Raw genomic sequence first — 23,007 nt, 5'->3', positions numbered from 1 at the left:
CAAACACAAGTTAAACCATCGTTATCTTGCGCACATGGCAAGTGCAAACAAAAAGCTACGATGATAATAAAAATATCTCATGACTGCAGAATCTTTACACAAAAAACGTGATGGTAGAATAGAGCACACTGTGTCATTTAACAGGTGAACTCTCTAACTGTCATCATGCCAACTGCATTTTTTCTTAAAGGTAAATCTGAAGAAGCAGAAATCCATATGTCTAAAATCTAATTACTTATCCATCTATTTAAACTAAAACAGCTACACTGTTACACTGAGATATCTGATGCATTTAGCCAACAAAATTGTGGCTACGCATTGTATGTCATGGCCAAGGAAGCAAGAAAGGAAGGAAGAAAAAAATACCATTTGTTTGCAACTATAGAATACTCTAATGTATTATCAATAGGTGTGTTCATTGAAAATATAAGTAGCTACACAGCATTACTACTCATATGTACCAATAACAATCTAATCTTTACATTTATAACATTATAATGGCTTTTAGCCCTGCTAGAAAAAAATAATAATAATTATGACTTACTTTGTGCTCTTCAATTTGGTGTTTTACATCTTCAATTTCAGGACCTAAAGGCTGGGCTCCCATTCGTTTAATTCGAGCTTCGGTAACTTCCAACCAGGTGGTAAGCTGTCTAAGTTGCTGATGCTGCAAGTCCATCAAAACTTCATGAAGCCTAGAAAACATCAGTGACAGAATTCAGTTATTATGGAATATAAATTTTGTTTCATGGACATAGATATGAAGCTTGAAATACTTGAAATACTATTTTTTAGATTCCAGCTACAAACATCCAAAAGGAAACCAGCTTTCTACAACTACTGATTAGATGGTTCATTGTCTGCCGGGAATTGGAACAAAACAAAAATGAGGGATGGCCAGGGCTTCACTAATTTTTGAAGCAGAATCATTACAGGTTCTGGGTTCACCCATTGGAAGAGAAAAAAACCTCTAAAAATTTAAAAACAAGGCCTAGATGAAAGCACATTCACTAAACAAATAGTGTAGAAACTAGCATAACTATTATTATGACAAAGATGAACCTTTTGGCCATTTTTAGATAAAGAACACCTCAAGTGCCTTTAAAGACATTAAATATATCACAATATACATTAATGTGGATTGTAGTTACAGAAATTGGCTAAATATTTTTTTTAAATCAAAAATGTTATCAAACCTGAAAAACACCCCTAATATTGTCCCATTGCACCTTGTGATGCATTTCTAAACATTTTGATGATGCAATGATACATTTTATGAATATAACATAACTGTCCAAACACAAACAATACAGAGTACAAACTAGCTATTTAACTGAAATTATCGACATCAAACTGTGCACATTATTTAGCCAAACCATAGCCAAACTGTGCGTAGCAAAAACAACAACAAAAAAATCTTCAGCAAACTATTAACTTTTCTGGAAATTTGAACAATTACCCAATATTTGATTAACTGAAAAACAGAAAGAAATAAAAAAAAAAAAGTAATTGTTGTACATGCAAAAATTTGGACAGCACTTAGTAGCTCCCCTTTTGGCAGATATCACAGCTTGCAAATGCTTTTTGTGCCATCTAGGAGTCTTTTTATTACTTTTTTTTATACAACTTTTTACTTTTTTGTTTTAGGAATTTTCACCCATTTTTCTTTAAGGAACACTTCTAGTTCTATGATGCCATTCCAAAAGCTTGTGGTTGGAAAGTGGTATTATGAGCTGGAAACCCTTTAAGATCTTACAGCCTTCCCCTGTTTTCTAAGCATCATCATTTTCATATCTTCGAGGAGCCCATAGTTCTTAAATGTTAGCACAAAGTTTGAAGAGTCCGAGAATTTCTTACGCTCTGGAATTATCATCAGTCAATTATGACACTCTTAACCTGTCTAACCAGTCCTAAAAAGTTAATTAAATTCTGAGACTTTACAACTGGAAGGGTGTTCAAGAGTATACAATAAAAATTTTGTTTTTAATAGTACATCATTACTTTTTGTGTTTTCTTAAGTTTTTATTAAGCTCATCATTACCTGCTTTGTCTTTCCATACTGGCCACTCGTAAATGTTCCCAGCGAGAGTTTAAAAGATTCATCTGCTCACGAATTTCACTCTCTTCATCCTCAGTCAGGTGACCTTCAGCCAGCAGAATGCTCCCTGCCTTTAACACTCTACCTACACTGCTTTGATGGGAAGTCAACTCAACCATATAACCCTGAAAACAAAGAATTTCAAAAACACATATGTACACACACTTTTAAAAACAAGCACAAACAACCAACACCTTACCAAACTCATAGGAAGCAAGTGCTTATGTAAGGGTTTATTTTAAGCACATTTGTAAGTGCATAACACCACAAAAAACTCAGTAATCTTACTGTACTTACTACAGCATGGTTTAAAATATTTAGACATTTTAAAATTATTATACCACACAGGCAAACACTCAGTTATTTCAAATTACCTCATGAGTGTGAAACTGCTCCTTCACTTCTTCCACAAAAGAGGAGATAGGTGGTTGAGCTTGCAAGCCATCCTCGGCAGACAGGAGCCAGGTCAGCACGTCTTCCAGGGCACTCTGGTAACTCTCTAGCTGGGTTGAGCCTTGTGGCAGAGGACTGAGGGAGGGCCACATATCTTCCAGCCTTTCCGGGGACTGCAAGAGGTACAACAAGAGGTTTATGGTGATGATTAAGAAGAGCTTTCAAATAAAGCTACTTTCCGCATTCTGTAGCAGTTTTGGTAATGAAAAGCTTTTTCTTGTGGAGGAGAAAGTGTGTAACTAATTGTCACAGACATTTCCTTAAATGTCACCACCACCAGAACATTTCATGCTTTCTTCTAAAACAAAAAAGTGATTTTTAAAGTCTTGTAATTCTGTATTTCTGCTTTGAGAAACCTTTCCATGCTCTGGAAGAATGTCCAATGGCAGACAGATAAAATCAGGGTGGTTCAAAATTAGATCAAGGGGTTGGAATGTGGTGGCTTTAAATGGCTGAAGGGACTGATTTATGTGATGAAATAATAACACTCGACTTCCACAGTTGTGCTGTTGACACACAGTCTGGTGCAACAGATCAAAGTAACACATTAAAACCACTGATAAACTGTCTTTCCAACACTGTAAACTGGATGAACTTTTCTGACAGTAAAGAAGAAGAAGCAGAAATTCCTCTTACAATGTCTAGCTACAAGGCCCCTGGGGAGTGCTTTATTTGCTAAAACTTCAACTGTCTGTAGTTTTACAGTTTTTATATCCTTTAGGTTTTAAAAGTTTTAATGCTTTTTGAGTTCAAAACCCTTAAAACATGCTGAAACAGGATGTGAGAGGGGGTCATTAGGCAGAGATGTTTTATAAAGATAAGCAACCAGATAAACATACTAGCCTCTGAACTTCTAAGAGTAAAATGCTCACAAATTGCAAATTTGTGGTGGACAGTGAGGTTAAGGGTTAAACCATATAATAGCCTTTAACATTAATCCAGAATCCTAAATCCATTCCCAAAGCCTTGACTGAAAACAGCAAATATGATATTTTAAATTGCACACCCTACAAAATCTTCACAAAAAAGCAAACAAATTATAAAATATCTTAGGTAGGCATCATCTCTACTAAGCCAAAATAAAATGTATTTTATTTTTATTTTCATCATTGTCAGTGAAAATTTAATTTAATGAAAAAAATGTTACTTGAGATATAGCATCTCAATTTAAAGAGGTCTTATAAACACAAATGCAAAATTACAGAACACATACAGACAAAAAACACTGCATAACATACGCTGCAAATACACAAATACAAACAGCTCTCTCACCCTCTCCCGCCCACATCCCTAGCACAAAAAAATAAAATATTGCATATGTCTGAGTGGATATGAGGATCCACATGGAACAAAAAACTGTTTCAAAAAAGAAGAACAATTAAAATAAACATGTTTGAAGATGAACTGAACACAATGAAATTGCATTCTAGATTTTGGCTGCAACCAATTAAGCAAACCATACATGAAACAAAGGTGAGTTTTTTTATGGACACCTCAAAACAAATCTACATAAAGAATTATATACAACAGTAAGAGGCCTTAGATAAGTGTCAGATGTGTTCTGATATAATCAATAATAGGCAATAACAAATAAAATGAATGAATGAAATTATTCTTTTTTTGACTAGATATGTAAAACAATTAATTGAGCAATAAAATGAACATGAACAACCACATGCTCTTTTTATAATTAAATCAATGTGGGACTTAAAAGAGGGTTCAGGGCCAATCCAAAGTTGACATTTGAATAAATCAACGTTCTCATTCTCATCATCGAAATTAATACACAAATCAAAAGGATATGTATCAAACATCATCCTGCAGGATTTTGTCTTACTCAGTACATGTTTGTTATTACAAATCCAGTTTTGGACCAAATTAAAATCAGACTTCAGGAATTCTGAATTTGTAATATACCACAGTTAGAAGAGTAAATATCTGTCATCAACACAAGATGAACAAGACATATTTGAGGTATGTTGTTAATAAAAACAGAAAAAAAGAACTGGTCTCAAGGTGGAACTTTGTGGAACACCTTTTTCAAAGACTACATAGTCAGACTGAGAACCCTGAAAGACAACACACTGATGTCTGTTACGGAGAGAGTTAAACCAGTAAAATAGAGTTTATCACAGAAAAGACAGTAATCAACCATATTAAAAGCCATGGAAAGATCAATAAAAAAACAGTAAGTTGTTCTTTATCAAAGGACGAGGACACATCATTAGTAAATTTTAGAAGAGCTGTAATAGTGGAAAAATTAGGTCCAAAAAGAGACTGCAAATAAGTTTCTATCATTAGAGAAGGAACGATCAAGCCAGTTACTACTGAAGTCACCCAAAATAATAATTTCATTATGCCTCTCCAGAGAATTAACAGTTGGTAAAATACACTATGAAGAGTAAATCGGAGCAGAAGGAAGTCTATGAAATGTTACCAGTAGTTAAATGTTTGTTATTATGAAGAATGATGTTAATAAAAAGACATTCAAAATTAACTGTCTCTACATTAGGAGTAACACACACAGAAACAACATTTGCATAAACATGGTAAACCTATCTCATCTAGAAGCCCTATCAGCTCTATAGAGTACAACATTGACAATTTTAATTTTGTCATCTGTGATTTTACTATGTGATAATATTGTAAATAGTAACCCAGGCTCTAAGAAGATCAATTTTTGAAACAAGGCTGCTAATATTAAAATGAATAACCATAACCTTTAGCTGATTCAATAGTGCCTAAAAAAATAAAACAAGAGGTCAGAAAAGTGAGTTAGGAGAGAAGATGTGATATGAGTGGGGAAGAGAGCAAAAGAGGACAAACAGATGAACAGAAAAACACCACACATACACGCAAACACATAATGCACGCAGACACGCATGTGCATCCACACAAAAATGAAAGCAAAAGAGGTGAGTGGCAGGTTAACTAAAGAGCTAATAACGACAGGTTAAGATGGCTACATAAACTGCTATGAACATAAAGGGAGGGCTTTGCTCATTCCAGATCAGATAAGGTGAATTATCAAAAAATCATGTAAAATATATACAGACGAACCTAAAAAAATAGACATAGAAGGAGCCTGATGAATATTTGGTACATGGAAAGTGGATGAACTTCATCATCATTTGGAACATAGTTTTCCAGGCATTTAGAGAGGTGCTAAACCATTAAGAGATGTGAAAAACAGGAATCAAATTTTAGAGTCAATTCTAAAGCAGTCAGGCTGCCAGTGGAGTGATGCTAAAGCTCGTCTAATACGATTTTGTTTTCTAGGGCCTGTTGATATTCTTGTTGCAGCATTTAGCACAAGTTGTAGTTTGCACAAGCTGTGACTCCACACTTCTTAATAACTGTTATTAATTCACCTGGACAAAATGATAAAAATAAGTTTTATAACACACTACAGTACAATTTCACTCCAGCTGATTTCCAGTGTATACTGAAGGTAATGTTCACAGATTACTTTTAAGAGAAATCTTTTTTCGGAGCTACAGTTTGTCACTATTGGAACTGGAGTTAGGGCAGTATGTATAAATGAGTTTAAGCTTTTTTAAATGAAATACTAAGTCTAAACACAAGCAAATTTAATGAGTCAAATGCACATAAATCAACACTAGATAAGGCATACTGAAGCCAGTTTGGTCCATCCATCATAAAATATCATACAAAATAAAAGGCAGCTAGTGTTTTTGGAAGATGTGGAAAAAGAGACATTAATGGTGTTACAAAGTTTTAACAAGACAGTGATGATATATACAGTACTGTGCAAAAGTTTTAGGCTTCTGTGAAAATTACAATTTTTTGTCTTTTTGGGCAGTAAGCATTTATCTGCTCAGATTAGAGTAAACATTACAATAAACATAAGTAATATAAAAAATGTCTGTGTTTTCTCATATGATTTATTATGTATGTATGTTTTCATTTAACCATTTCCATTATTTCAATATTAAATCAATTCATGGGTTTAAATAATATTAAAACTTGCTTGTTAAATCAGTGTAACTGGAGTGGGAACAGTTCAATATTTCTAGGCTACAGAGTGCAGGTGCATTGAATGGGACAACTGGACAGGCTTTCTTGTACTTGCCCTTCTAACTTTTTTGGGGAGCAATATTATACTATCACATTGTTATGAACTGGGACTGTTACAGGTGTGGAGAGTTCAGGTGATTTTTTTTTTATGTGTAAATTGATCTTTTTACCTTTAGCTTTTTCTAAAAATCTGTGTTTGGACAGGACTGACTCCGTAGCATATGGAGTTAAGAGTTTCTAGATCACGTAAACCCAACTCTCTGTACTACAGCTAGAGTAGACATTCCTAACACTCTGTCACACAGAATACAAAACTTTGTGTGAAGGAAGAGACAGGACATACTTCCAAAAGACTAACCTGTGTGACGGGGTTCTTTCTTTTCTGTTCTGGTGTCTTGACATATGCAGCTTGAGTGAAGGCATAGCTTTTGTAGCGTGGCTTACTTGAAGGAGAAGGGCTGCGTACTTCACTTTGAGCGACACTGACTGTGATCTGAAAGACAGAAAAAGAAAAATACAGCAAAGATGAAATATGACACCAGCAATTTAACATAAGTGAGAATAGGAACAGGAATAAATAAGACACAACACATAGGAAAAAGGCAATCAGAGACAGGGAGAATTTTTGAATAAAAACAAGGAAAGGTTTCAAACTAGGATAGCAAAATGATGTCATAAAGAAAGGGTAAGAATTCAACAGTTACTTTTTTTTACTTATATTACTGTGCAAAAATCAGAGACCATCCTTTTATTTAATTTTCAGTCTAAATGGCCATTAAGTTAGTAATTTTTCAGAGTCAGGAAAAATCAGAACACATATTTTTTAACAGATAATTATGCAGAAGCTTCAACAATTAAATATGATATCATGTTTTCCAGTATTTTGTGTGTCCACCCTTTGTCTTTCATACAGCTTCCATTCTTTTAGGAAGACTTTCAGTTTTTCAAAGACATCTGCAAGGATTTTTTTCAATGTGTCTTGTAAACACCTCTTAGAAGGAGCTTGATTTTCTCATGTCTCTCAAAGATGAAAGCTTTAAGTACTGTATCTGATGGTGAAAGGTTTGGTGGTCACCAGGTCTTGCATGGTTGTTATGAATCCTACTTTCTCAATTTTTTAATCATTTTTTGAACTCCAGTTTTGAAAACTCTTCTGTTATACTCTCCATTGAAGACTTTTGTTTACTTCTCTGTTGATTTTATTATAGCTTCCTTAAAACATGTAAGGCATACATACCCATTATCCCCATTATCAATATTTAAATAACTGACCTGTTGGGAGTAACGCTGTTGTGTTTGAAAGTGCAAGTGTTCCTCTTTAGTCACAATAGTTCGAGGCAGAGTCTCAACCTCCTTGATGGCCTCCATACTCACACCATGAGGCAGCACTTGAAATAGGGAGGTGACGTACATAATTATAGACTTCTTATCTGGATGAGCAGTAGCCACATCTGGAAAGAAAAGAAACTTCAGTCAGTTATACACATGAATATGACACATGTAATGAGTACTATTTTGCCAGTAATTCTGATTGGAGCACGCTAATCCAAAATGTAATGACACAGAGAATATACTTTTTTAAAACCTTTGTTTTGAACACAAGAGTTTCAAAAGATCAAAACGTTCCAGATTTTCTCAGTTGTTTGCACTATCACTTAATTATTATAGTGCAAATTGTCACTTTGTTTAAAAGCAAAATACAATGTCACTCCTGGACATAACGTACTTATATTTGCTATGCATAGAATGCCTAAAGAATGCCTTTATAAATTTGATGTGTGTACACAGAGACATAAAAATAATCTATTCTGATAAGCCACACCTATTTGCAAAGATATAAAAATAATTGATTCAAATAAGCCATGCTTATTTGCTCAGGTCATTCATTCAACTATTTGTTCATATCAACTGCTGTTGAGAATTCTAAAAAACACTCCCATCTTAAAGCTTTCATTTCTTCTTAACTTCAGTAACTTTAGTCAGTTATACACATGTAATGAGTATTATTGTACTGCTAGTAATTCTGACAGGAGCAAGTCGATCCAAAATGCCATGATGCAAAACACATACTTTTTAAAAAATGTGCAGAGGACTTTTTGAGAAATGTGCAGAGGACTTTAAGAATGGCATTATTAAAGAAGCATTAATGTTTTTACATTCTATTACAGTGGTTTTTATATTTGTTTTGTTTTTTATGGTTTAGTTCATAACACACAATCAACAATGTCTTTAGATGTGAGTGGGTGTCAGACTTTAGTCTTTTAAAAGTCTTTTTAAAGTCTTTTAGTGTATGGTTAGCATTAGACTCTTTTGGTTTCTTATATCGAAATATAACAGAGCCTACTCATTATTGCAACCACACTGTAGACTTATTTTTGACCTTTGATGTAAACATAGATCATTCTCCCCGAGAGCACAGCAGTCTCTATTTTTACGGAATCTCACATGAAATACGCTTTGGTCACAATATATGTTTATCCCCACGCTATCATGTTAAGCGTACTGTACCATCCTCCACAGTAGCTTTATTGAAAACCTCCCAGATCTATCAACTGCTATCAGCTGTCTCTCTGAACCTGCCAAATTAGATATTATGACTGAATGCTTAGAGGAACTGTGATGGACTGGCGACCTGTCCAGGGTGTATCCTGCCTTCCGCCCAGTGACAGCTGGGATAGGCTCCAGCACCCCACCGTGACCCAGAAGGATAAGTGGTTTAGATGATGGATGGATGGATGGATGGATGCTTAGAGGAAACTTTTTGTTCTACTTTAAATAATGTGGCTACAGAAAAAGCTAGCCTCATGGTACAATGATCATACTTAAGTTATAAAACAGAGTGTCAGTTATATAGAGTGTAAATGGCACCTGACTAAACTAGAAGTATTTCAGTCAACATGGAAGGGGAGCCTTATAGACTATAGAAGGGCACTTACTACAGCATGCTCAACCTATTTCTCCTCTCTGATTGAAAATAAAAATAATAATACTACATTATTATTTAGCTGATGATATCTGGGTTTAGAAATTGACTAAGAACCAAACAGCTATAGAATTACAGATACCATCAGCCTACAGCAGTGATTATTTTATGAATTTCTTTAATAATAAACTTGAAACGATTAGGCAAAAAATTCCAAACACAGTTAACTACTACAAACCTGCTGCCCTACAAAGTCAATTCAGAACTTGAGTACAGTGTAGAGAGGTTGGAATTGTTTACCTTACTTCAACAAACAGAGCTAGTTCAAATTATTTCATCCTCATAATCCAATTCCTATAAGTTTGCTCAAAGAACTTCTGCTGGACATAACCAAGCCACTTTTAACAATAATAAACTCCTCTTTTAGCCTTGGCTATACACCAAAAACTCTTAAACAAGGAGTAATTAGACCTGTGTTTAAGAAACCTGATCCTTAACCCAGTAGGCTATCAAATTATAGAACTATCTCAAATCTTTCCTTTATATCAAAGATTTGTCTGCTTAATCTTAGTGCAGCATAAAATAGACCACTCCATCTGACTAGACAGACTAGAAAACCTTAACAGGAGTAACAGAAATAGCTCTTTCCTGGTTAAGATCTTACCTGACTGATTGGTATAGTGTTCCATATGGCTCACGTCAGAGACTCAGGCACAGCCTTAGTTTTTAAGTATAAACACCTGCTTGTTTAGTCAAGCCTTCGGTAATTAGCCTCCATTTTTCCCTGGTAGATAAGTGTAGATCTGGGGGTTCATGGTCATAGAGTATTATTGTAAAATGGAAGTGTTGGTGCTGTCTCACGTTCACTCACATTTGATGATGGTGGAGCATAGGGGTGCTGACATTTCAGGGAGCTCTCATGTCTTTGTTATCTTCTGGCTCTCTCCTTCAGTTAGGCTGTAATAGCTAGGACTTCTGAAGTCACTGCTGCACTCTGTTGTAAACTGCACTGTAAACTGTTCTCAGTCACTCCTAACAGAACTAACTCTCGGTGTGTTTCTTTGCTGAGCTGAACAACTGCCCATCCTGTGCAGTCTGATGCTGTTCCTTCATCTGCCTTGATCGAGTGCCCCTTGTTCGTCACTTTCTGGACTAGTTGACCACTATGAAGTTTCCTCCTGTACAACCCTGTGCAGAAAGCCTCACCTGCATGCCACTGACTCTTCTCATGATACTGCTGAATGACTTAATCGTAGACATTGCCTCACCTGCCTCAGAGTACTCTGAACACTTCTCATATTCATAGATTATCATTACAGGCTTCTAACTATAGTCATTGACATTCATGGTTCTCTGGGATACACGTCCAACAGTTGTTACTGGTTTTCACTGGTAACAGTGAAATGTTTTCATTGCTACTCTGATAGGCCTCTAATGGTAGTCTTTAATTATCACTGATTAATCTAAATACTTCTGTCCAATGACAGGCTGTTTTTGTTCCCTTTTCTCGCTTTTAATATTTTGGATTAATGGTAAAACATTATTCTCTGTTTATATTGCTCGTATGGTATTGTTTTACTATACAGTGTCAACCAGAGGATGATGGGTTTCCCTTTTGAGTCTTGGTTCCTCTCAAGGTTTCTTCCAATTGCTCTAAGAGACTTTTTCCTTGCCACTGGCCTGCTCATGGGGGCTTGGTTCTGTTTTTTTCTATAAACCTGCTTAGTGACAATGTTTGTTGTAAAAAGCACTATGTAAATAAGCTTTGACTTGACTTTTTTATACCTGGGATACCTCTTAAAAAATTACAATATGCCAAGAAAGCATGGAGATCTCAATTAATGTGTGGAAAACCACACTACCAAACTAGAAGACAGCATTTCCAAAAAAGGAACTGTTAAACCAAATATTTTGTTGCCTTCACAAACATCTGACACACAAGCGAGTCAGCAGCCAGCCAATCCTGGAATAGCCAGCCAACGTGGGACCCCCCAAATATCAATGATCATGTGAACAATAACAAATGAACAAGTAGACAGAGAAGAACAAAATAAAAAATGAAAGCATTAAAAAAAGAGAGGAGAGTTTAAAACAGAGTGACAAAGATTGTGCTATATGTGTTCCATAATTTAGGAACCATGATGCAGAAAGATTGCAACCTAAGTGTACAGCCAGGCACCTCAATTTTGAACATATTGAAGACTATGCGTGGTTTTGTCTGGAATACCAATGAAAAGAGAGTTGCAATAGCTAAGATGGAATGATATGAAAGCACAGACCACTTACAGGGTCATTCTGGGACCCTAGGTAATAGACAGGAATGAGGTCCACTAAGTGCACATTTTTTAATTAGTCACAAACTGACTACACCGCCAAAATTATTTTGGCAAGTCAAATCATCCTAAATCTGGTGGTTATATGTAATATGCCTCATTTAGAGATTGCTGTAAGAACACTGTAAGATTGTTTAACTTCTTTCTAGAAATTTGTTAAGTGAAATTATCTCCCTACACTGGCAGATTATTTTGGTTGTTTCAAAAATGTTCATGAAGCAATATAGTAAAATAACTTGGTACAGAGTAAGAAGCAATAAGTAGTGAGATTACTTTGTCCAGGAAGTAATAAGTAACATAATCCTTTACATTTTGAAAAAAGTCATTATTAACTAACAAATTACTTGTTTTGAGTAAATAACTTGATTATTCCTTTTTATACTAACATTAACTATATCATTATGTACTACTGTATGGAAGCACATCAGTAGCAAAATTCAAATAAAAACGTAATATGAAGTATCACTTATTATTGTTCATATCAGTCCGTATTTATGCGGTTGTGTATTCACATAACAACAGGGAAGAGTCCGTTATAAACATGATTGGGGAGTGGGGCTGCATTGCAATTACTGAAAATATATGCTAAAATCGCAAATAAATGTTTTTAAAATGTATAAATATTTTGGAATAGGTTATTAAACATCAGCACATACAATATATCTAAAATGTATTTTCATGGGGCCCTTGGCTAAGGAGGGGCCCTAGACAGATGCCTACCTTTGCCTTGTGCAAAGACCACCCCTGACCACTTACAGCATCATTCATAGAATAGGGTGAAGACAGATAGGGCGACGACGCGCAATATTACACAGATAGGAAAAAAAGGGTTTTAATTTAAAAGTTTAACAATCACACTGCCATAATCACCCATATTGAGAGCCAGAGAAGTTTAAGAGAAAGACAGAAAAGTTTGCTACTATGGACTTTGGACCAATGAGTAGAACTTCCATTTTGTCAGGGTTTATCCAATGTCTTTAAAATTTAGGATATGAGAGCAAGGCAGTGGCATGATAGTGGCAGGTTAGTGGCAACTTTAATGCTTACATAGATCTGAATATTATCATCTTGACAGTGCACATGTAAACGTTCACATCCTGCATACAACATTAGATTATACCTTCAGGGTCGAGCAGTCGTTCGATGCCCAAATGCTTCTCAGCAATACTGAAAGCATGATCCAACCGGTCAATAGCTTTATCCATCTTTTCCACCACAGCCCAGTCAAACAACTCCGGTCTTCCAAAAATAAAAATGAAATCCAACAAAATTTGTTAGTTGATACCTCAATGGAGAACCATAACGGCCATTATATTAAAACCATTTCCTGTTTCTACACTCAATGTCCATTTTATCAGCTCCATTTACCATATAGGTGCACTTTGTAGTCTATCTGTTTCTCTGCATACTTTGTTAGTCCCCTTTTACCCTGTTTTTTTTGGTCAGGACCCTCACAGGACCACCACAGAGCAGGTATTATTTGGGTGGTGGATCATTCACAGCACTGAATTGCCACTAATGTGGTGGTGGCCTGTCAGTGTGTCTTGCGCTGGCACAAGTGGATCAGACACAGCAGTGCTGCTGGAGTTTTTAAACAACTCATCAAACACCTTTATCAGTAACCACTGATAAAGGACGACCAACACAAACTCGGCAGTAACAGATGAGCTACTGTCCATGACTTTACATCTACAACCTAAACAAACAAGGTAGGTGTGTCTAAGGGTGTTTTCACACCTGAAAGTCATACATTTGATCCGGTTAGTTTTGGTTTCAATTGCAATTAAGCAAGTTCACCAAAGAACCTGACATACCTTTGTGGGCTTTGTCTGCTCGGCACTGACTGATTTGGAGTGTACGTCTGATGTCGGCATGTTGTCAATATGGCAGGTAGCCTTTTCAGTTTGAATGGAGAAAAATTAACATCTTCTCTCTCTCATTCTTTTAGAAAGTATAAGTTTAGGCATTTTTATGCCTTTTTTTCAAGACTTTGACTTCTGACTTTTTCATTGGGCCAAATTACAATTGAATATTTCTCCTCCTTCTCTCCCTATGTACTACTGCAACTCATTTTTTCTTCTCTCACGGACCTTTTTCTTCTTCTGTTGTTTTATGGGTGATGACACCCTGCCTCAACTTCCTGTAATTGGTCTGAAAATACAAATCAGCCAAAAAAGGTATTTTCACACTGCAAATAAACCAAATTATGGTTCAGTTTAACCCAGACCAAGACCACCTCTTTTTGGTCCAGACCATGATCTGAGGCACCTTTCACACCTGCTATTTTGGTTCAGACCAAATTAAAAAGTCTGAAGGTCTGGATCAAACAACGTAGGTGTGACAGCACCCTAACAGAGTGGACAGTGAGTGGACACAGTGTTAAAAACTCCAGCAGCACTGCTATATCTGATCCACTTGTACCAGCACAACACACACATGCCACTACCATGTCAGTGTCACTGCAGTAGAAATAATCCACCTCCAAAATAATACCTGCTCTATGATGGTACTGTGAGGGCCCTGACCATTTAAGAACAGGGTAAAAGGGGCTAACAAAGTATGTGAGAAACAGATGGACTACAGTTTGTAATTAAAGAACTACAAAGTGCATCTATGAGGTCAGTAGAGCTAGTAAACTAGAAAATGAGTGTATAAACACAGAGGTTTTAATGTAAGTTAATAAATAAACCTGTGGCTATGGACGAGAGCACAGAAGGCTAGACCATCTTCCCAGCAGCTGGAGAAGTTCATAACATTGACCTGTGGATAATTCTTGGTGGACTGCCTAACCCAGCTCAACAGAATCTTTTCACTGTTGGTTTGCTTTAAGTCTGCCATCACATCTTTCATCACATCCTTCACCTGCATTGGGAGAAACATATCCAAGGAACATATGTAAGCATGGTGTGAAAGAAATCTTTGTTTGTTTGTCTTTGAAAAATCAGGTAGCAAAAAACTTTTTTTTCATTGAATTCCTCAATAAAAATAAAGGTTGTTTCATGTAAAATATGAATTAAATGATGAATCCTCGTTTTTTTCATTGTTCCACTTCCCATTGTTTTATTCATAATAATAACATGGACAAAACAACAAACAAAATATAAAAGGGTCTCTTCGACACACGGAAGGGCACCAGCAGAGGCAGATAAGAGGATTCAAACAGTGTTCCGGCATGTGTGCTTACTGTCACTCAGAACATCAACAAAATATAATGTAACAAGGGGTGCAAAACTTTTGCAAATGAATGCACATATGACCTAGTTCATGTTTTCCTACCTGCCAATGGAGAATTATGCTCCAGATGAGTCCCAAAGTCAATTTATGATTCCCATCAACAATGTCAGCTCCTCCAATATTCACCAGTTCAACCTAGAGGTAGGATAAATTAAATCAGAAATTATAACGAAAAAAAAAGTATTTGACCTAACTGTCATTTGCAAAGACCAAAGACAAAGCAAAAATACAAATTTATGTTCTCATTCACTAACAAAATTAAAAACATGTTCTATGGGGCACTGTAGCAGTAAGTTATTAGCTAGAATACCTTGCAAGTAGATAGCAAATTTTAGAGCTGAAGCATTTTTTAAAAATTGTCTTGGTAATGTTATTTCACTTAGAACACAGGTGAAAATTTAAACTGGTTCATGGAATTTCATCAAGATCTTCTCGGATTACCCTGGAACTGTAAATATGACTGTTTTCCCTAGGACTCACATTGTTCTTCTGAAGGACCTGCAGTGCTCTGTTGACATTATTGAGTGAGTGCACCCTGGTGAAGCCACGCTCTTTCACCTACAGACAGAGTACATACATAAATCTTACACACTTGCACAGTATTTACATAATGCTCTGCAAAATATTTAGCTTTCATTTGTTCTGTGCATTCAATAGCCTCATAACCTAGAATTTGGATACAAAATGGTGTGTGATATACACTGACTAGCCCCTTCAAGTACAACTACCTTGTATCTATGTACTCTTCATCCATTTTATTGGGTCCGCTAATTATACCGGTGCACTTTGTAGTTCTGCTACTCACAGGCAATAGTTAGCCCCTTTTTACCCTGTTATTTAATGGCCACACAGTAGGTATTATTTGTGGTACATCATTCTCAGCTTACTGTCCATACTATTAGACACATTGTTGGTGAACCTTTTAGATGTAAAGTCTGAGAAAACAGCTTATCTGTTACTGCACAGTTTGTGTTGGTCATCCTCTAGTCTTTCTTCAGTGGTCACAGGATGCTGCCCACAGGACACTACTGGCTGCATATTTTTGCCTGGTGGACTGTTTTCAGCCGAGCAGGTGACACTGCAGTACTAAAAAACTCCAGCAATGTCGCTGTGTCTGATCCACTCCTACTGGTGCAGCACACACTTACACACCACCACCACGTCAGTGTCAATGCAGTGCTGAGGATGATCCACCACTCAAATAAAACCTGCGCTGTGGTGGTTCTGTGGGGGTCCTGACCATTGAATTACAGGGTAAAATGGGGCTAATAAAGTGTGCAGAGAAACAGATGGTAATTGTAGAACCACAAAGTGCTCTTATGTGGTAAATGGAGCTGATGAAGTGTAGAAACAAGGCAAAACATGAAAAATAATTATAAAAGGAGGTGTATTTAATCTTTATCCTTTTAGTAAGAGTTTCACTATTTACATGGAGGTGAGCATTTGTGACCATTCTTCAATACAGAATTGCTCAAGCTTTGTCAGTCTGGAGGCCACATGTTTTCAGTTAGCTTCAGTTAAGAACACTGACTGGTTATATCTAGGGTGTTTTTGTATTGTGCACCCCTATCTGTCTTCTTCTCAAAACCCCTGACAATGATGATTAACATTTATTACAAAGCATCTCTACAATAAATAAAATAAATGAAATAAAAGCAAAGTGAGTGTTTGAGGAAAATACGCTAGAGCTCCATTGATTATGTTCTCTTTTAATAACATTATAACATTATACAACCAATTGCAAAACGAACATAAGTTTACATCATGCATTATATGAACTGTATATCACTTCATTCAAATATACCTACCAGTTCATGTCCAGCTAGGCCCTCTAAAAGCTCCAGAAGACGACGGCCATCACACAGATCGGTGAAGAGATCATCAATAGGGCCCCTCCCAGCCTAAGGAATGAACAGAACACACACTATAAAATGTATCTATGGAGAGAGTAATGAAGGCAGATTGTTAGTGTGCTGTTGAAGGCAGACATCACTTTGTGAATAGCATAAATTAACATCATTTTGGGATATCTAAAGCCCTGTTCAAGCTGGACTGGTTTTACCAGAGGAAGTCTGATAAATGTTATTTGTAAGGGATTTGACTGGCTGTTTCATACAGGATAATATACCTGTAATTTCCCCAAATTACTCCAGATAGCCTGGATCAAAGCGTTACAGCCCAGACGTTCACGTCAACAATAAGATTAAAATTAAATGGGTCCAGAAAACAAAAACTAACTCCCAGTTACAATAATATTAGGCTAGTGAATTGGGTTCATTTAACAAATACAAGTCAAAAACTGCACCATCCTGTAAGAGGCACTTAAGATATTTTATTTGCATTTGCCTTCTAATTAAACCACCAGCAAAAATGCTGTAGATCACAGTAGACCTGTTTTGAGGATAAAGAAACTATGCCCAATCAAGCACCATTTTGTTGGTTAGTTTTGTCTCCCGGCACAAATAAACAGAGATTTTTTTTTTTTTAATTTGGTTATTACATTACGATAAGATCAATTCAACCATGACTATTATTACCGAAGGAGCTCTAGGTTTGATGAATTATAGAATTTGTTCCAGAATTATTACTTAGAAGACATTGCAGATCCGTACTGAATTGAAATCATGAATCTTGGTGGTAATCACTCAGTTTACAGGCAAAACTGCTCCAGCTCGAATACAGATTAAGATGTGTGGCTAAAAAAAAGAATGAATTTAATTCCAGAGAGAACAACTAGAAACAGTTTGACAGCAATCTTTTAGTTTAAAGATTAAAAATTCTCTAAGCATTAACGCTTTTGTCCACATCTTGAGAGTCAACAGGCTGCAGATCCAAAATCTAGATCATCTAAACATCAGTGTCACTGCTGGGCTGAGAATAGTGTGCCGACCAAAAATATCCAGCAAAAAGTGGTCCTGTGGTCAGAAGCTGACCACTGATGAAGGACTAGAGGATGACTAACACAAACTGTGCAGAAATAAGATAAGCTACAGTCTCTAACAATGCCATTGCCAAGAGGGTGGATGATAAATTGTATAGCAACAGATGGAACTGTAACTGTGTAGCTATAGCATGCATGTGTATGGTAATGTACTTAATAAAATATACGAGATAGGTGTCCTTATACACTGGCAAACCCAGAATTAAATATTAGAAAGTCACCTTACCTTAGCAAACTGTGAGTTTATCCATTTTGTGAAGGTTTTCTTTTGTATGTCCTCCCTTTCATCTGCAAATAAATAAAAATGCCATTAAACACATAATTATTGTAACAAATGTTATTGGGTAAAAATCAACATTGTTTGCTAAATTCCAGACATGGTTACAAGTGACCTGTAAAATATAAACATTTAAAATTAATAAAAAAATTAACTTTTAGTGTTCTTAACTTTTAATATAACTTAATGCAATGACATTTTATTCGAAGCAATTTTAAGCATTCCTTTTGGTCTATCATGAATTTTGCACACAACATAGAGAGAGCAGCAGCTTGTGTTCAAATCATGTACATAACCTACACAGAGCTGATATAATCTACACAGAGCTAATAGGAACGCAAGGGCAGAGTGCCTATTTACACCAAATCTGTTATTCAAGTAAAAACTCTTCTCATTATCCAAAGATAAATGTTTTATTCTTAGCCTTAAAAGTGTGCACAGGATGCAATAACAGTTTTGTGGTAGTTGGGATATATAGATCTCCTTCCGCACTCTCTCACACAGTTGATGATTTAGCTGAGCTTTTAAATCCATACATCAACTCTGAAATGATAATTCTAGGTGATTTTAACTTAAATTGGTTAACTAATGCATCCGATCACCTGAAGGAAGTGTGTGGAAATCTATGTCTAACACAACTAATTACAGAGCCTACATGACCTAACTATCATGATCCCAGCTAATCAACTCTAACTACTTAATTTTATCCAACAGACCTGATAAAATTACTTCTATAGGTGTCTTTGGCCCTGGTTTTAGTGACCACTGCCCTATCGGATGCATTAGAAGCACCAGTTCAATAAAGTCAGGCTCTTGGATGGTGGTTAGAAGAAATTTTAAACATTTTAATGATCAAGCCTTTTTAAATGATCTAGCGCTCAGCGACATCCACTACACTTCTGAAATCCAAGATATTGTTTTAGCGATGGACCATTTTTGCAAAGCTTTCCTGTCAGTGGTAAATAAGCATGCCCCCTATAAAAACTTGAGAATCGGAGATAGATCAAACCCCTCGTTCAATTCAGAAATATCTTCCTTGCTCAATGCAAGAAAAAAAGCATGGGCCCTAGCTAGAAGAAACAGTAACAGAGACCATTGGCCTACCTATAGGCAGCTAAGAAATAAATGTACTTCTTACATCAGAAAAGCTACAGTAGAATTCTACCTCCAGATATTTATAAACTCAGCTACAAATTCCTCTAAATTCTGGAAGACATTTAATTTGCTCAATAACACATCAATGCCCATTCCAAATCATACTGTAATTAACAATCAACAGTTTACTGATCAGAGAGAGATTTGCCAAGCGTTTAATACTCACTTTGCAGCTGCTGGACATTTATTAGATAATACTAACATTGAAGCATCTCTCAATAAAACAGATAAACTCTCTGCTGTAAGACATGGTCTATTTACAGTTCACCCTTTTTCTCCTAGTGGCCAAAGCACTTAACACCATCAATACTAAAAAAGTACAGGAGAGGACAGTTTGGACCGCTTTTTTCTAAGGCTTGCGACCCTGAATATTTTAGAACATATTACATATATTTTTCATCTATCTATTTTATCAAGCAGAATTCCCAGTATCTGGAAAAAAGTACAAATAACTCCACTTCACAAAGAGATGATACCACTGATCTTAATAACTACAGACCCATCTCAAAATTGTCATGCTTAGCCAAGATCTTAGAAACTTTAGGAAATGATTAACTCAAGGCCTTTCTGCATAGAAATTCAATCTTATTAGACTACCAATCTGGTTTCAGAGAAAAGCACAGCACAATCTCTGCAACTACTTTCATCTTAGACAATCTTTTCAGTGTCATTGATAAAAAAGAAACATTGTGCAGCCATTTTCATTGACCTTTCTAAAGCCTTTGATATAGTTGATCATTCCCTACTCTTAAAAAGTCTACAAAACATTGGTTTCGATCTCAGGGCTACTAACTGGATTAGAAATCCAGAAATCCGATAGACAGCAACGTGTGGCCCTAGGACAGAGTAAATCAGAGCTACTTCCAATAACAAAGGGGGTCCCTCAAGGTTCGACCCTCGGACCAGTATCATTTGACATGTATATAAATGACATCCTCCACCTCAATTGTGGTAGCTGGGATATATATTCTTTTATTAGTATTCTTTTTAGTTATTATTGTCAATTTACTGTCATACATTTTCTATTTCTTTTATTTCATTTATATTTTTATTTATTTTATCCTTATATGATCTGTTACTTGATAAGTTACTATATTGTCATTTTAATTGTTTATTAATTTAACGGTTTATTGGTACCTTCTTATTATTCAATTTTACTATTATGATTTTTATTATTTCATTATAACATTTGATTTATTTTTTTACTGTACAACTTCTCAATCACTGATTACTGTATTGCTTGGCTACATTGTAAATGAGGGTCTATGAGTTTAAATAAAGGTTGATTTACTGATTGATTAATTTAGAAAACTAAAAATCATAAAAACAGAGGTACTTGTTTTTTTCAGACATGAAATAATATGACAGAACAAGACTGAAAGTGGAAAAGTAGTGGATGTGTCTTAGATTTGCATGAGTACACAGGTGACTGTACATTTTAATTTAAAGTAGACCACTTTTAGCTAGTTTAAAAATAGCTTCACATCAATGAATAACTGAAGTCCAAGACAAAGATGAAAAAGATTTTGGTAACAACATACATGTATATAGTGGAATGATATTCTGCCACAGCCACAATGTCACCCACGAGACAAGTATAAAGCCAAAATATACTTAAGCAAAAGTAAAAAAAAAGAGTAACTGCTTATAGAAATCATTTTTTTCTTTGTTTGGTGGTGTGTGATACAGCAAATAATTGGCAGAATAATCTCAGACAGGTTGGTATAGTGGGCAGTTTCATTTTTCATTGACATGAATTTGGTAGGACTGAAATTTGATGTTTTGCTTGTGTATGAATCAAAGTGAAAAGCTTTTCACCGAGAAGTAATGAAGAAATTATATACTTAATGAAAGTAATGAAAAAATAAGTCAATGAAAAAATGTAATAGACTCTATCTTAACATTATTTTGTAGTTTTTCAGCTAAGGCAGTTTCTGCTTTGTGCTAAAAGGCTCCATCATGTCCATCCCCCCTGGAGAACTGACAGATAGGATCAGAAGATAAGAATGGGGTAGAGACGAGGATGTGGTGGGGTGCAAATGCATCTTAAAAGGAAATGGCAGGTAGAGATCATATATATTTACAAGAAGTTAGATAGGAGGAAGGAGTTTCAGTTGTGGTCTTCATTCTTCACTTCAGTAATATCATAATTATTTTAGGAACACAAATTAGGAGAAGACGTGCTAATGTCTTGGCAATTAGATTCTCAAAAACGCAAACAAAAATATGTATTTCAGCAGAGATTGAAGCATTCGATAAACAAATGATTTTCTAACTAGCAATGAAGGGCACTTTATGTTCTTTCCCAATAAACTTGAACAGAAATACAAAAGTATTAGGTTAAAAACCACTGATGTACTGAGTAACTCATTAAAATGTCTTAGTAAATCCAGCCAGCTATCAGTACAGGAAATGAAGTTTACTCTATTTTTCTCTTTTTCAGAATCTTTTGGTCAAAGTAAGAGGAATAAACAATCACAAAGCAGTACAGATGTTGTCACCAACAAAACATGAAATCAAACACAAAAAATGAATTAGAAACTAAAGATGAATGGCTAAAATGTAGTATAGTGTAACTATAACTTTGTAAAAATTAAACAAATACAATGCACACATTTCAAATAGAACAAACATTTAAGTATATTTAATAATAATAATAATAATAATAATTGTGTGAGAAGCAGCTATGTTGTAGTCTAGTTATTCATGTTAGCATTATTGCAATTTTTGACAGTTGGAGATCAGTGACATTCAAGTTATGTGTGAATTACCAAAATCCATGTCTGTAATAAACTCTGCCATAATTAAGCATATTGAAGTCTAGACCATGACCACCTTGGGTTAGGAACCATGAGTTCCAATCTGTATTTCCATAATTTTAAACGGCTCTACTTCTTTTTCTTAAAATTCCATAGACTCCATAGATTATGGTGAATAAATGCTTGACTGTCTAGGTGCTAAGACAGCAGTGTGAGTTTGCTGACACCTGAAATACTTCTGAGAGTTAGCATGGTCTTTTGTGGTGAGACAAAATTGATCCCTAATGGGACTGTGCCATTCTGAGTTCTTGTAATCTGGGTGGTAGTCTTTTTGTAAATAACTATTGACACTCCAAAGCCAATACCAGAAGTGTAGACTCGAACAGAATGTCTGAATTTACAGAATCTAAATTAATTATGTATTTACATATAAAGAATTATTATTGTAAATCTAGTGTATAACAATAATAATACTTCTAAACATCCTACATCCTCTTTAATAAATGGGTAGATCATCCCATTTGCATCAACAGCAAGGCTGAAGTAAGGATTAATAAATCCTGGTCAGACGGAAATCAGTCATTTTTAATAAAATTACTACTGATCAGGGATTTTGTCTTACAAACCTGGTCTAAGCCTTGCAACTAAACCACAATAATGAAGTGGTTATACTACTTGCTTGTTCTTGGGTTAGGAACTGTGTGTTTCAATCTTTCTTTTTCTCTTTCTTTTAAACATGCATATGTAAATGTACTGGAACTGACATGTTCATTGCTGTGCAAAAGTCTGACACTAC

At 35.5% G+C, this 23,007-nt stretch overlaps 1 protein-coding gene across 7 annotated transcripts in view; it reads right to left on the bottom strand.

Annotated features, from left to right (window-relative positions):
- Nucleotides 1–23,007, bottom strand: part of dmd (dystrophin) — a 164,887-nt gene that overhangs the window by 128,997 nt on the left and 12,883 nt on the right. For all 7 annotated transcript variants that reach the window (XM_036562454.1, XM_036562453.1, XM_036562455.1 and 4 more), the window contains exons 2-12: nucleotides 18,247–18,308; nucleotides 16,888–16,980; nucleotides 15,560–15,637; nucleotides 15,122–15,214; nucleotides 14,535–14,707; nucleotides 12,966–13,084; nucleotides 7,862–8,040; nucleotides 6,948–7,082; nucleotides 2,473–2,664; nucleotides 2,042–2,223; nucleotides 545–695 (exon numbers count right to left, since the gene is read on the bottom strand). In XM_036562454.1, coding sequence (XP_036418347.1) covers nucleotides 545–695; nucleotides 2,042–2,223; nucleotides 2,473–2,664; nucleotides 6,948–7,082; nucleotides 7,862–8,040; nucleotides 12,966–13,084; nucleotides 14,535–14,707; nucleotides 15,122–15,214; nucleotides 15,560–15,637; nucleotides 16,888–16,980; nucleotides 18,247–18,308 — 1,457 coding nt within the window. The remainder of the gene's footprint in view (nucleotides 1–544; nucleotides 696–2,041; nucleotides 2,224–2,472; nucleotides 2,665–6,947; nucleotides 7,083–7,861; nucleotides 8,041–12,965; nucleotides 13,085–14,534; nucleotides 14,708–15,121; nucleotides 15,215–15,559; nucleotides 15,638–16,887; nucleotides 16,981–18,246; nucleotides 18,309–23,007) is intronic.

The sequence above is a fragment of the Colossoma macropomum genome, unplaced genomic scaffold (assembly GCF_904425465.1).
Source record: "Colossoma macropomum unplaced genomic scaffold, Colossoma_macropomum, whole genome shotgun sequence".
Lineage (NCBI taxonomy): Eukaryota > Metazoa > Chordata > Actinopteri > Characiformes > Serrasalmidae > Colossoma > Colossoma macropomum.
The sequence above is the reverse complement of the archived record's forward strand: the minus strand, read 5'-3'. Positions and strand labels throughout refer to the sequence as shown.